Here is a 15,144-nt window from a genome sequence, read left to right on the forward strand (position 1 = left end):
CCACTAAAGTTTTAACATGGAAGATGGTCAAAATTTCTTGCCTGGGGGCTTTCCTCATAAATTTTAAGACATCCTACTAATAGTGCTCAGTTGCAGTGCATCTCCCCCAGAAAAGACTACAGAAGCCATTCGGTGAGCACTTTCAGCCAAATGTTCAACCTGTACAGGTATTTACAAATATACTGCACTTCCAACATGCTGTTGTGTCAGAAGAGACTGCCTTGTATCTGCTCTCCACTTGGCTAAGCGCTGATTTCTGAGGCTTTTAAAAATTTCTTTATGAATATATACAGATGTATATATACACCCACAGCATGGAAACTCAGGCCTGGACTTGAAGCAAGTGCTAATGAGGTTTGAAGTTATTACATTGCTTCCCTAATAAACTCAGTGCAATTTCAGAGCAATCCTAGATAATGTCCTATCCAGCAGCAGTCCTCTGATAAAACAGGCATCTTTGTTAAGCACTGCAAATTTGTTGGGAAATGCCTGTGATCAGGCATTAGCTCAGTTATCACCCAGTGCTTTCAAGAACGTGGAGCCACACTAACATACGGATTCTTCAAAGGCATATTTAAAAAGGAGTTCTATGCCTTAGCATGCTTTTAATGTCCACTAAGGATCTTAAAGGCATATGCCATGACAATATGGACATAATCACACAAAAATATTTATACAATAGTGCAGAATGCCATGCAAAGATTTTAGGAACAGCAAATTCAATAATAAATCACCACATATCTTAAAAATCTATGTTATTTCTACAGACGGAAGAAAAATTAAGGAAGATAAATGGGAAGAAAAAGGGAAAAATTAACTGATAACACCTCTTTCTCTCAGGAAAAAAAAAAGAAAAATAGAAAACTGATATGCACAGGAGACCACGTAGCTCTATTGCAATATATCATGCATTATCACTCCACAAAGCTCAAGCTGTCATAGAGTTGTTGTAGATGCTCATTTCTGCTTGGAAGATTTTGTAGATTTTTGAGCTTGAGAAATACACTACTAAAAAGTCAGTGATACTTGTAAATTATTTCTGTAATATAATCATTTTAGATGAAAATTAATTTTTGGCATTAATCTAAATATAATTAAAGCAAGTAGTGTTTCTATTTGTTTATTTATCAATTATCGTGTTAACTGAAAAATTTTTCAGAAGTTCAATCTTCTTCCTCTGTCAACTACTGAATGAAGAGATCAAGACAAAGAATATTTTCTTTATCTGAAAGAGGTCTGCTGAATAAAAAGGCAACATGCCATATCAAAGACATTTTATCTCAAAAAAGTAATGCAAGAAGTTAAAAATAATAACATTCATCCAAGTCATACATATTTATGTGTTATTCAGATACATAAATTAAAAGTTAAATACCTTCTTTTAACTTCTTCTCTGTAGGAAGCTTAGCCGCATTAGAAGAAACTTTGTACAAGAATTCACAAAGAAAGGTGGAATGTGAAGAATCTTCAGAGAAGCCACTTTCAAAACAAGGATCATAGTTTGGGAAGTCTATTCAAAGACAAAGGAGTAAATAACATACAGGTCTTCAGTTATATCTTCAGTTAAAGCCATGTTTCCATGTCTTTCTAAATGCGTGTCTGTAAATATGTAGTTGCTCTGCAGTATCTTTACTGCAACATTGATAAAAAACTTACTGGTTTCATTTTAATAATTAGAAAATATATTAATTTTAAAAATTGGTTCACATTTGTTACAATGTTGCCCTTGTGTACCACTGCTTGATAAGGTAATACAAAATACTTTTTTTCTGATGCACCAAACATGGGTTTTGATCCCTTGTGTAATGGAGTTCAACAGAAGGAGACTGCTTCTCTTGAGGGCTTATGTAGTTCACCAGCAACTCTGGCAGCAGACAGATTTCTATTCTGGGAATCATCATCAACGTGCACTGATCTCCCTTTCCCTAAAGATAAGAACACGATGGTGCTGCCTTGGCTGGAGGACCAAAAGAAGGAAAGACAGGGCCAAGACAAGCAAACTTTTCTCTCAATAACCTTAGGACCACTTGAGACCATGGGTAGAAAAAGCACCACCCTAGCTACATGCCTGAACCTGACTGAGCTGGCACTGTGTTTCCCCTTGGAAGCCTTAATTCCTTCCTGTATCTCCCACTAAACCTTTTTTTTTGCTCAGCGTATACAGCATTACTTTGCAGAGTGACACAAGCCAGTGGAAAGTTGGTCCAGGACTACATTAATGTAGCTGGTTTGTTGTTTTTTTTTTGGTGTAGATCAGTGTAGATTTGCATGTGAACTTTCAGCCCCTGATGGTTTCAGATACTGTCCAGAGCATTTAAAAGAAAAGCTCAGTAGCACCTATGCACCTCAATACATTTACTGTTAAGAGCAGCTTTCTGTTTTTAGGAGCCTCATAGCAGCCACACACTGCAAACAGAACTGCTGACTTTCAAGCCAAAATTTATCATTTGCATCAAGCTGCAACAGAAGCTGTGATGGGAAAAAGAGGTTTCTGGGATATATCACATTGCAGGTTCAAGAGGTGGGTTTTATTTTGGGAGGAGAGTTTGTGAAAAAACAGCTAGGTCTGTGTGCAGTAGTAGATATCAATTTAAATATCTTGAAGAAAAAAAAGCACTAGATGCATTATTTAGACACATTAAATTAATGTACCCATTTTTTCCTGGTAAAAGACTGATAATATTGGCATAGAAAATGATAGGTTTTTTCCGTGCTATAACTCTGAGTACAAGAGCTATGACTTATCACTGTGTTGTCTGGGGGTTTTATAAGCCCTAAACACGATGTCTGAGCAAAACATCAAATCTGCACACAACTGAAATTGTGCACTAATAAAATACAGTTAATGCCATCACAACTGCCCCTCTGCTATACCACTATTTTTCAAAGCAAAGCAAATTTTGCTTCTGAATTATTTCCTTCATTTTTTCACGAAATAAAATTAGATCGAAAGAAAGAAATGCATCATACCTGAGAACTTGTTATGGTACAGGAATTCCATTTGCAGTCTTTGCCCAGCTTTCTTGGCTAATAAGTACGGGGTGCTGTAAACAGGGTCTCCAGTGGCACACATAGCATCAGCCCCGCTGAAGAGCAACATCAGAGTTTCCAGCACGTCTTGCTTGACTACAGCAGCACACAGGGCCTTATCAGAGAGAGGGGAAACAGGAAGTCTGTCTAAATTGGAAAGTTACTGGCAACAAATACATGCAATGTAGATGCAAATCCATTCACCTCTGATACAGCTAGACCATAAACATTGGTAAGTATCAGAAATCATGAAGTATGGTCTGAATCTAGAAAAATTCAGAAACAACAGCAAAAATATCCCAAAATATCAACCCAAACCTAGCAAAATTTTGCTTTCACAAATTTCACTTGGGAAGGATAACTTGAGTAAATACAGCTGAAGGGGAAGCTTGCTGTTAATTTACATCAAACTACTAAAGAAAAGCTCTTATTATTTCAGACCTCAGAAGTTCAACCAAAGAGATGAGATGAGATGAGATTCTTAAAGTCTGTTCCTAGGACAAACATTGAAATTCCTAGGTAGTTTTTTTTAAAAAAACACGGTCAGTCAATAAGGCAAACTACTCTTTTTATTAAAATGTATTGTTAAGGTACATTAAGATTATTAATATTAAGATTTTTAAACTCTTTTTATTAAGATGTATCTTGATACTTGTTCATCTTCCTTGAAATTTAAACATCTCACCACTCCTAAAACATGACTCTCCTTTGATTTTTGTATACACAAAGACAAACATGATAAACTTTTTTCTTTTACAAGATTGGTCCAAAACCTTAAGACCAAAAACAGCTTCACAATTACAGCAGCCTACTCCATTAAAATTTCTATGATTTAATATTTATTTATGTTTTTTTCTTAAATGATTAAAGCAAAAGTCACTCAAAATAAGAATAGTACTCCTATAAAATGCAGCTGTTCTAATAAACATGTAAGCTTCCAGGAGGCACAAGATAACAGAAAAAACAGTTCAGTAAAAGTTCTAGAATTACTTGGCAATGAATGGCTTATCATATGGTAATTTCACGTCTCTATAGAGCATTTGATAACTTTTCCCAGTATTTAAATTATTATTTGATATATATCCTTCCCCCCCAAAAAAAACAAACCCCACAATCTCTGCAAATCCTTTTACACAATTTGACTCCTGTAACTGAATGCATTAAAATTGCAAAATGCATTAAAACTCTTCTGTATTCATTAACCCTGAAAAATCATGATTCAAACCATCAGATCTTAGAATTCGAAAGGACATAAAAATTTACAAAGATATTAAAAATCAAAATTCTTAATTTTACAAATTTAAAGAATTTACTATTTTTTGTAAAAGTAGAGAACATACATATTCCAACATTACTTTTAGGTTTTTCATTTCCAATAAGCTACAAGCTACTATGTAAGTGTGCATGAGGTAATTTAACAACTGATAATAATGAATCATCTACTGCATTTAAATCTAAGATGTCAGACGTGGGATATAAAAAAAGAAAAAAAAAAATGGAAGAAGTAATCTAAAGAAGTGGAGTGGAAATTTGCATCCCTAGACTAAAGCTGAATTAAAATAAAGATCCATATTTTGATGGCTAAGGGAAAACAGGAAGAACTACAATAACCTTCAAACGAATTAACAGGAAAAACAATAAACTATGTAGCCAGGCAATGACTTCTGCAAAGGCTCCTAAATAACCCTTTTTCAACTGTGTCAGAATGTCACTCAGGATGCTGAATTAATATCTCACCAGTTTAACACGATGATCAAATTGCACACAGATACAATACAATCCAAAACACAGTATGGGCTTAACCATGCTAGATTACCTTATTCAGTTGTTCCTTGGTTTTGTAGTGAAAAGGTGTTTTCCTGAATTTTCCCTCCTTGTATTTTTGTGTAATGAATGCTATCCTTTTTTCTACAGGATCATCAATATGCAATTCTTCATCTGGAGGAAGGTTTCCAGCCCAAAAACTGTTTGCCCTCTTATTTCCAATGACAATAAAGAGCTGGTTGAGATGCAGGGAAAAAAATAGCAAAATATTATGAAGGACATAAAGCTAGCCTCTAAACAGTTTTCAGCTGCTAAAAGTTGAAAAAGAAAGTTATTAAAAAAAAGAAAATTTCCTGCAGGAGACAGAAGCCTCCCTCAGTCACTGCCTATGGTCAGGTATAAATGAATAATAAACCCTGCAGTCATCATTTACCATCAATAGCAGCTAAGTTTTACAAGGCTAATCAGTTACAACACTTCATTACATATTTATTAGTTAAAATTTAGAGAAGAGTAGCATGTATTGTAAAGAAATTACTAATGGCTGCAACCATTTCTATCAGGACTACTTTTTACCACCACCACTTTTTAACATCCCAAGCAGCTAAGATGGTAGCGACAAGTTTCCTCTCTTTTCCCTTTTCTTCATCATGAGCGCTCGCCAAAAGCATTTTATTTCTTTTCCCCACAAAATATTAGATACCTGGCGAAACACTAAGAGAAATTTTCCATTTTGTTAGCAAAACAAATGAATATTTGGAATTACACAGAAGTACATGATGCTGAGAAATATCAAGTTTACTGTAACAGCACCATATTGGTCAGCAGTTCTATGTTATTTTCTTGTGAGTAAAGCAGTAAATAACTCCTTTTCATGCAGTAGGTTTCAAGGTGGAAAAAAAGAGTTAGAATATCACAATATACCTCAATAAGTTCATTGCTCCAAATGCTGGCATCCATTTTTAGACTCCGGACCTTTGAATCTCTTGGTCCTAAAGATCGGTGCTGTCCTGAAAATCCAAGAGCACTACTTAACTAAGGCACTTAAACAGGGTTTCTCTTCTGCTTAGTAACAAAAAAATGTGATGAGGCTGGATTTATTCAACTCACTATTCTTAAAAAAGTTTTTACATTTGAATATTAAATAAAAACATCACAAACACAACTCTTAAAAAAAAGTTAATTTGATTTGATAGTAATGAATAAACAAAGTAGGCTGTCTCATGGAGACTATTTCTGGAGAGTTTGCTTTGAAAGAAAGCCTAGAATTATAAATTGTATCTTTGAATCTACCGCTTGAGCACATCTTTCAATATAAAACATGATAGGACTTTATTTTGAGTAATATCTGAAAAAGCTATCCCTATAGGTAGTAAAATATGTGCAAATGTAACACAATACCCAAAATGCATACACTAAAAATTGTTATTCTTTGGCATCTAGCCTTGCAAAAGCCATTCCTTTACGATGAAGTATTATTGTGTCCTATTTTCCACTAATTGTGAAGGATGATTCATCTGAGAGAACTCAATCACCACAGACATATTATTTATGTGTGGAAATTTATAAATTATCTTAAATATCATCCATGCTTTAGAATAAGGACGCCCTTCATATTAAAAAAATGTTATGCTCACATTTGGTTTTTCAAAACTTCCACAAGGATAACACTTCAAAAATTAAAAATAAAAATTAAAAAAAAGGGCCAATTCAAGGACATACATAGATATGCAAATATGACATTTTGTAGAACCCACATAGCTTGCCATTAATTACTCTACCTGCACACTTCTTACAAATGACAACGCAGAGATTGATGGATGCCCAGTCAGGACCTGGAGCTTTACAGTCAGCGCAGCTCCTGTTGGACTCGTTGAACCAAATCTTCTCAGCTACTTCATAATCAGATAGAGTTTCTGCTATTGATTGCTGGAGTGCTTCAATCCAGTCTTGTTTCTCTCTTTCTGACTCTGCTGTAAAGCTGAAACAATTGACTTTTCTGTGTTATTGATCTTTATTTTAAAGCCCAATTAAACATGGTCTTTAGACTCCTTATTTATTACATTTACACCCGAAACCACAGTCAAAAATCTTCCTCCACACAGATATAAATGCTAAGATGGAATGTATTATTTTCCATCTTTAGTCAATGAAACTCCCTCTGTTTTAGTATTGTTTTCAACAAAACCACTACTTGTATAAGCTACATAGCTTTTGTAACATTCATCTAACATTCCTGAGTTAATGTCAATCCTTTTACGTTACCAATTACCAAATTAAAGACTGAAGTCTAACAAAAGCATAGAATGTCATAAGGAAACATGGAGAATTAAATGAGAATTTAAAAAAGACTGAGAATTAAAAAAAAAATACTTACTTTACATTTCAATTTATCTTTTTAAAAACTACATACTAAACAAACATCAGCATGGTCATATCTTAAGAAAAAAATCAAAGAACTAGCCATCTACCGACTAGCAACAGATTCAAATTGCTGATCAAGACTAATTTACCTGCTAGCTGGTGAAGAATGAAAGTATTTGCTATCATTTAACAAGCCCAGGAGAACAAAGAAATTTCTTTTTCTCCTTCATTACAGCATTACATTTAAGAAACACTACAACACTTAACAAATGGCTTTTATTAGCATGTACTTTCATTTTCTTAAAAATCATTTCAAGTCTCAGCAATCAGCCAAAGTGAAACTTTCAACTTGCTTTCAACCAAGGATTTCTACAAGGGATAGCATATTAAAGCTTCTTTTCAAATAAAATGCATAATACTAAATGGATGCAGCATTATTTCACTATTGCAGTTTATTTTTCTTTAGGATGAAGTCAATTTGTGAAAGTGGAGGAATTAATTTCTCTTTTTTTTTCCTTTTTGCCTTTGCAGAGAACACAGAAAGAAGGCTACATAAAAGTACAAACCAGTGGGAATAATATGCCTAAGTCAGGAGCTAACAGATGAAGCACACAACTAAACAAATCAAAGAAAATCCTCCCATTTTTCTAAAAATTGTTGAACCTAAATAAAAACCTAAAAAAACCCATTACCTTTTCATCCAAACTAGCTACGGCACTGCAGTATGAAACCAGTATTGCTTTAGTGCCTTAGTTAATTGCATAATTTTTAAAGTAAATATTAAAGTTCTTACCTAAAGCTTTTATAAGGAGTAATTATTTCAAAAGATTGCTTTGCAGCCCGATCCACTTGTTTTACATTTGCCACATTCATAGGGATTAAAGTGATACCAAATCCTGTCTTAAAGTCCTAGGAAAATGATAATACAAGTTTTGGAGGTTATCATTCAAGAATAATACATGTAAAGAATTATTTCATCATGGTCCAAAAAATACAAGACCAGTAATAGACATCTTTGCCATAACATATAAGCCACTTCTAATTTATTCTTGGATAAACAAACCTCCACTAAATTTTGTCCAACCCCTACGTTTCCAACTGCTAGAATGACCTTATTTAATTATTGGTAGGATAAAAAATGCATGCTCGAACAATTAATAAGGGAAAGAATAAAAAAATATTTTTAACAATAGATCGCAATAAATGTGAATGCAAAATTATGGAAGGATCTAGCTTAAATCATACTTTAGTGCCTAAATAAGTTTTATACACCTAAATCCTTCTCACTGACAACAGTTTTTCTGGCTTTAAAAGTGAGTGTTTAACAAACTAAATACATATAAAATTCTTTCTTAAACCTTTGGTTGCTCATGCTTCTGATGTAGTATATGAACTAAACATATATTTGAAAAAAGGTCCTATACAGCAGCTAAAATAGACCAAGGGTAAGTTGTGACTCAATTATAAGAATGAATTTTTGCCTTAAACCAAGTGAAATTGTTTGGGTATTTTTTTCTGCTGCCTGGAAAAATGTACTAAAAATAAAAATAAATTTTGTATTGACAGAATTGGGAAATAAAATTTGAGCTCACATTGAGCTCCTGTGAGGGTCTATCAAACGTATGGATTTTGGAAAAACAGATGAATACATATGTTATTTCTTATCTATTTGGAATACCACCGGCATTTCCTTCTTCAAATTCATTTACATGTTCATCTCAAGGCAGACACTTCCACAAGTTTGATTTCTGGAAATATTAGCATACTTCTTGAAAACAGTAAATAAATCAGAAACAAAACCAAACTGTATCACCCAAGCAAAGAGCCAAATTCACACATCTTATCACTTGCATGTTCACATTTACCTCTCAGGTAACAAGTAGTTGCATACAGACTGATAAAAATAAAAGCACTGAAGGGTAAAAGCTTCAGAGTTGCCTGCCTCTGAAGACAGGATTGTTTTTCTAGTTAATACATATTTAAACCTCCATCAATGACAAGTTTCTCTTTGTCAGACTTACATATTTTTGAGCACTAAAGCCTACATGGAGAAAACACTTCACAAAGCTCCTTTGCTCTTTTAATTTTATTTCCCTGTTTCAGGTGTGAGCAAATAAAAATATTGTTTTAGCCAGGAGTGCTAAGGCTAAGTCTGACAAAAGACACACATGTATGTCTGTGTATATGCACAAGCAGAAGTACCAATTGTATAATACAAGGCACTGAATGGAATAATTCCCCAAAAAGCATGATGTCCATTATAAGATAAGATTCTCAGAATGACTGTTTAAATATGCTGTGAGATAAGTTAGCTAATGCTTCCTTGCCAGACTTCTTATTAAGAATTGTTTGGGTATTTTTAACATGCCATTACCTTTGACAGTAGCAGTGTGGATTTCAACACAAATCTTTATAAGTAGAAGCTTTTCAATAACTAACCTGGCTTAGCCACTCCTCATATAATTTATTTTAGAAAATAGAAAAAAATAGAAATATTTTTTAATATTTCTACTTTTCTTCTACCCTCTTATCCTGTAACCTCTGAATTTTTATTCTCTCCTTTCATCCTCAGCCCCCACTCCATTCTCCTATAAATCAAGGGGTTTTATACTGGCACACCTGCCTCAGAAGAGAGCAGAGAGTTCTGTTAAGCCTACACAGTCCCTAATTCACCCTCTCTGGGTAAACAGAGGTAAACCTCTTTTTGAGTACGAATTTTACAGTATCCTCAGTGGCAGTGAAGTATTCTTAACGTCACATCACCAGTGAGAAAAAGAGGAGTATGAAATAGTTAAAAACTAAAACTAAGGATAGAAAAATACAAAACCTTTATTTCTATCAATGAAATTTAAAAAAAAATCCTAACCAAAACAACCCAAAACCATTAACTTTCTAGAATTAAATGGCTTATTCTTTTGAGATGTAAATTGGATGAAATTTTCAGTTTTGGATTCAAATATTTCAATTCATTTTAAATACTTGGCCTTAAGAAATTCCGATTTTCAAAGGAGAGGTAACAAGCCCATCCTTGAACCTGCACAGTCCATTCTTTGTTTATTAAATAACAGCTGAAAAACCACCAACCAGAAGCCATGGTTAGAAGGTGTTCAATATACTTCTAGGTCCAGATTAAAGTTCACTGAGGGTAAATGATTAACAAAGATGGCCAAAATAATAACTACCTTATTGAGCCACATCAAAACCTTCCCTGCAGAGTAGCTTCCCTTTAGGTACTTGCTACTGGTGAAGGTCATGAAAATAAGGCAAATAAGAAAAGGTGTATGCTCATCTTCCCAAATAAGCTTCCATCAATCTAAGCACTTAGAAGTTCCTAAACAAACAGTTGCAGCAAAGAAAATTATACTTACTAGCCACTGACAGACACATCCTCAAAGAATTAAAAAGCCCAACAAAAACATGCTTTGAGGTTTGTGCAGGATATTACTTCATAAATTTCCCAAATACTGGTTGTGAAAATAGGAGGTCCTTTTGCATATGTATATTGCCACCTGACAATTGAGAATTTCCAATTTTTTGCCTGACAACTGAGAATTTCATTACATAAGAGGAAAGAAACGCTAACTAAACTTTATTCACCTACTTATTCCATAATGTTCTTTCTTGAAAATATTTATTCTATATTCCTTTCAGTCTCTTTCTTATGCCTTCAAACAGCTTGTTGCACTTCCTTTCCTTGGAGCAAAATGGAGCAAGCTGCATGGAAGCAACTTGCCACACAAACATCACACACACACAATAATGTCTTGAAAAAAGGCACCAAACTTTGTTGTACTACATTTAACAATACAGAACTAAGAAAGCAGACTACAAACAAAGTGCATTAATTTGAAAGTCATTACCTCTAGGTGCAGCACCAGCCCTCCAAAATTTGCACACGTGCCCAGTGTCTGAACAATCCCATTAAAGAAAGAATAACTCATTATGCTTTACATTCAGCATGGGCATGAGAACTTACAACACTGAATGACAGTGTGAGGAATGTAAGAAACGTTAAGAAATTAGAATCTACTTTTCAGAACACAATATGGTGGCAAATTAAGCAATTTCATTGGTACATTAAAGTGAAGTTATTTCCATAATGGTCCAAACAAACTCCTTAAGGTAACTGCACAACACTTGGCATAAACCTGGCTTTGTGAGTGACAGGTACACTAGAATCTAATTTTCAGTGCTCAGAATTATATGCTTTCAGGAGTGCAGTCTTCTCTACTTCAGAAACAGAAGTGGGAATTGGTACAGGGAAGAAAGAAGTGCTCCACTTTGAAAGATGAATTCATTCACTTTGAGTGCACAGAAGGACAATAGGGCTATTCAAGAACTACACAAAAAATATCGACAGCAAAAGCAAGCAGTATCTTTTCAGAATAAGAATTGTCTTCCTTCTACCTGCTGAAAGCTCATTGTTTCAGACACACCGAACTGTGCTAGGCTTTCAGACAAAGGAAGAAAAGTTTAAGACTCAAAAACGCATAGAGAAAGATGAGGGTTGGGGTTTTTTTTTCTAAATTTAAATATAGGTATGACTTAAATGTCTAAAGTTATACTATCTTCATGAATTCTAAAAAAAGGTTGAAAAATGAGTTGACAATAAGAGCTTTAAAAAAAACCCAAAAAATTCTTTATCGATATAATAATAGACAAAAAGTATTCACTAAGCAGCGCAGATATCTGAAAGCTAAAAATACTAAGATGAGTACTGGCTTTCTGATTAGCTGTTGCTCCTTCCTGATGGGTGAACAATTATAATGTGTGAACGTTGCTGTCATTACCACCCTTCTGTAAAAGACATAACCTATGAAAACCTGTCATCTGTCATATAAACCATGAAATTATTTAACACGTGTTTTTAAACGTACCTTTAACATCTATCTATTAAGTACCTCTCAGTGTACGAAACTGCCTTCTCTATTATTCATTATCTTTTCACAGGCAAAAGCTGCCCTGTGACAGGCTTTACTAACATCTATTCTATTTTGGATTAAATTCAAGGAGATTCAAAACTAGTCTCATCCTTTTCTAATATACCACCGATGTTTTACAGACATAGAAATAAACAGCAAGGTTAAAGAACAGTAAAGTATATATGTATAAAATCATGCAACTATTATCTGAACAAATGACATTTTCAGAGCTGCTGGATACCTAACTTTCAGCATGTTGTCTTAAAAAAGACAGACTTGGGCACCTTTCTGCATGCAAGTCATAAATAAATTTGCAATCAGAGGCTGAACGTTGTGACTCTCAGTTAGTAAAAACACTTCCTTCACAAAACTGAGCTTCTAAAACAACCTCTTCTCCTACCTAGAAAGGATAATTATTTTTCTTTCTATTTTTTCCCTTCTACTTGGTTTTGTTCCAGTAACACTAGGGCTGGCATTCTTACTGGTTTAGTCAAACCAAAATTCATCTGAACACAGGAGTTCTAGAGATGCTGCTTTTGTTCTTCAACATTTACTGTTTCAGCAGATACTATAATGTCTTTGGATGCACTATCTTTCATGGATCTAACATTAGCTCCCCAATGTATAAAGCTGACTATAAGAAATCCTTGCATCAGGAAAACACCTCAGAGAAATGAAACCAAAAAAAATCCAGGCTCAATTATAACTTTACCCATACTCCTCACATAAAAATAATTGGAAACAAAAGTTTAAGTAACAACTACTTTTGTATTAGAAATATCAATCCATATTTTAATATCTTTCTGTTTGATGGAGGACTAAGAGGGTAAGAGCAACAGCAGGGAAAAAAGAAAAATGCTGACATGAGTTCAAGGGACTATGTTTCTACATATTCACACATGCATATACACACATGAGTATATACCTTAATACATAAATGTATTTCTGTAGCTTATTTTGAAGTTAAAAAAATATGGAAGTACAGAAATAACACTGATATATTCTGGGAACACAGCACTTTTGGAAATTCTACATCAACTGAGTGTTCTCACTGCATGTAAGTTTCCTTCCTGTGTATTATGAGATCATGGTGCATTTGCTTTTTTTGTCTTTGGCTGTCAGATCTTGAGGATATGCAATATTTAAGCATGTGCATGAACACACATAGATATAATAGATACACAGATATAGATATAGATGATATAGATATAGATGATATAGATGATGTAGATGTAGATGTAGATGTAGATGTAGATGTAGATGTAGATGTAGATGTAGATGTAGATGTAGATGTAGATATAGATATAGATAGATATATAGATATAGATAGATATGTACAGATAAATATAAAATAATGCTCTAACAGTGGTAAGAGGTAACAGATCAAGAACATTTTACTACATATAAAGATATATTTACACATACAAATGTATACGTATGTGTTTATAAATGTACACTTTGTTTTCTTTTTAACAGCTATCTTTCATTACCACACCAACACTAATTTATAAAGACTATTAATATTTCTGAAACTACTCTTGTCCTCTGCCCATACACAGAAAGTTCTTGACGTTTAATCACAGTATTTCTGATCAGAGTTCCAAAATAGGACCTTACACGGCTCCTTGAATTTACCATTTAACTTGCAGCAGCTCTTTAGATTTACCTTGGGGAAGTTAAAACAAAGTTTGTGACAATTACACTAGTCCTGCAAGATCTGAAAATTCCCTTAACAATTTAGCATCATTTAGTCTTTTCCTTCATTCTTACCCCATGGCATTTGATTCCTTCCAAACCATCAAATTATTCCAGAGAGATTAAAAGCAGTAACTACAATAATTCAGATGAAGCATTCATATTTTCTTTCCTCTACTCAATACTTGGAGGCATTATACTTCAGCCTTTCCAGCTATTAAGGAAGGCTAATTTCTGCAACAGAAATATAGGGGAAAAGCTGGCTTCCATAATAATGAAAAATTAAGACCTTTTTACATATTAAAGAGTTTGAGAGAGTGACTAGTAATGCAGCAATTGCTTTGATGATATTAAGTTTACACAAGTTTGTATTGATTTCATCTCCTTCTATATGTACTGAGCTTAGCATCCCCAGTTATTTCTCACCAGACTTCTCTACATCCCTCATCACAGATTAAAACCTTTTAACACAGATTTCCAGTGATAGTTACATGTTGTGGATTGTAATACAAACCACCACATATATACTCTGTCTTACTCTCTTCTAATAAGACAAATAAAAAACCACAGTGAAGCATTCAGTATATAATTACATACTCAAAAAGTAACATTAAAATAACATGAAGGTTGCTAACTAAAGCCCTGATGAGCAAGGAGATGCTAGAATTCCAGTTGTCTGTGCATGTTAACTCTAGCTCAGTGCTCATCTGTTATGATATGTGAGGTAGTAACATCATCAGTTTTAAGTACTTCGCTTAACTAAGCAAAATTCTTTCCCCCAGTAAAGAACCACTTGAAAATTATTCACACTATTTTTGAAAAAAAAAAAAATAAATTGTAATGACAACCTGGAATCCAAAATTTTGGAGGTTACAAAGAAGGAAGACAGCAAAAGACAAGGGCGACTTAGACTAGTAAGCTGGTCTGCAGTGGAGTATTTTGAAGATACTGCTGGAGTACATCCCTCTCTGTATCATTCCACATCACTACTTTATAAAAAAAATGTCGTGTAAAAAATGTACCTGTACTTTGAGATGGCTCTATGATGAAAGCAAATACATAAGATGTGGGAATAACTAAGAGATTACTTTAAAAAGTGCATTCCTGATGAACACTCTAAGGTAACTTCTCATTTAAGTTGCAGACCTCTCTATTCACTTACTACAGGAGCAACCCAGAATCCTTACTTCAGCAGCTATGAGTATGTATTTTGCAATATGAATACAATTTTATATCACTTGATTATGCACCATCAGGCCTATGCCTTGCTTTTTGTATGGGATGGATCTAGAACACATGAAGATGAAAGATCCCTTTCCTTATGGTCTGCAAAACACAAAAAAAAAGAAGATGTGGAGGATCACATAAT

The 15,144-nt window shown here is 34.0% G+C and overlaps 1 protein-coding gene across 1 annotated transcript in view; it reads right to left on the bottom strand.

Annotated features, from left to right (window-relative positions):
* Positions 1-15,144, bottom strand: part of ARAP2 (ArfGAP with RhoGAP domain, ankyrin repeat and PH domain 2) — a 110,763-nt gene that overhangs the window by 50,064 nt on the left and 45,555 nt on the right. The window contains exons 9-14 of the mRNA XM_062492701.1: positions 7,952-8,067; positions 6,576-6,775; positions 5,719-5,804; positions 4,847-5,029; positions 2,971-3,145; positions 1,376-1,510 (exon numbers count right to left, since the gene is read on the bottom strand). Coding sequence (XP_062348685.1) covers positions 1,376-1,510; positions 2,971-3,145; positions 4,847-5,029; positions 5,719-5,804; positions 6,576-6,775; positions 7,952-8,067 — 895 coding nt within the window. The remainder of the gene's footprint in view (positions 1-1,375; positions 1,511-2,970; positions 3,146-4,846; positions 5,030-5,718; positions 5,805-6,575; positions 6,776-7,951; positions 8,068-15,144) is intronic.

This window comes from Cinclus cinclus, chromosome 5 (genome assembly GCF_963662255.1).
Source record: "Cinclus cinclus chromosome 5, bCinCin1.1, whole genome shotgun sequence".
Taxonomy (NCBI): Eukaryota; Metazoa; Chordata; class Aves; order Passeriformes; family Cinclidae; genus Cinclus; species Cinclus cinclus.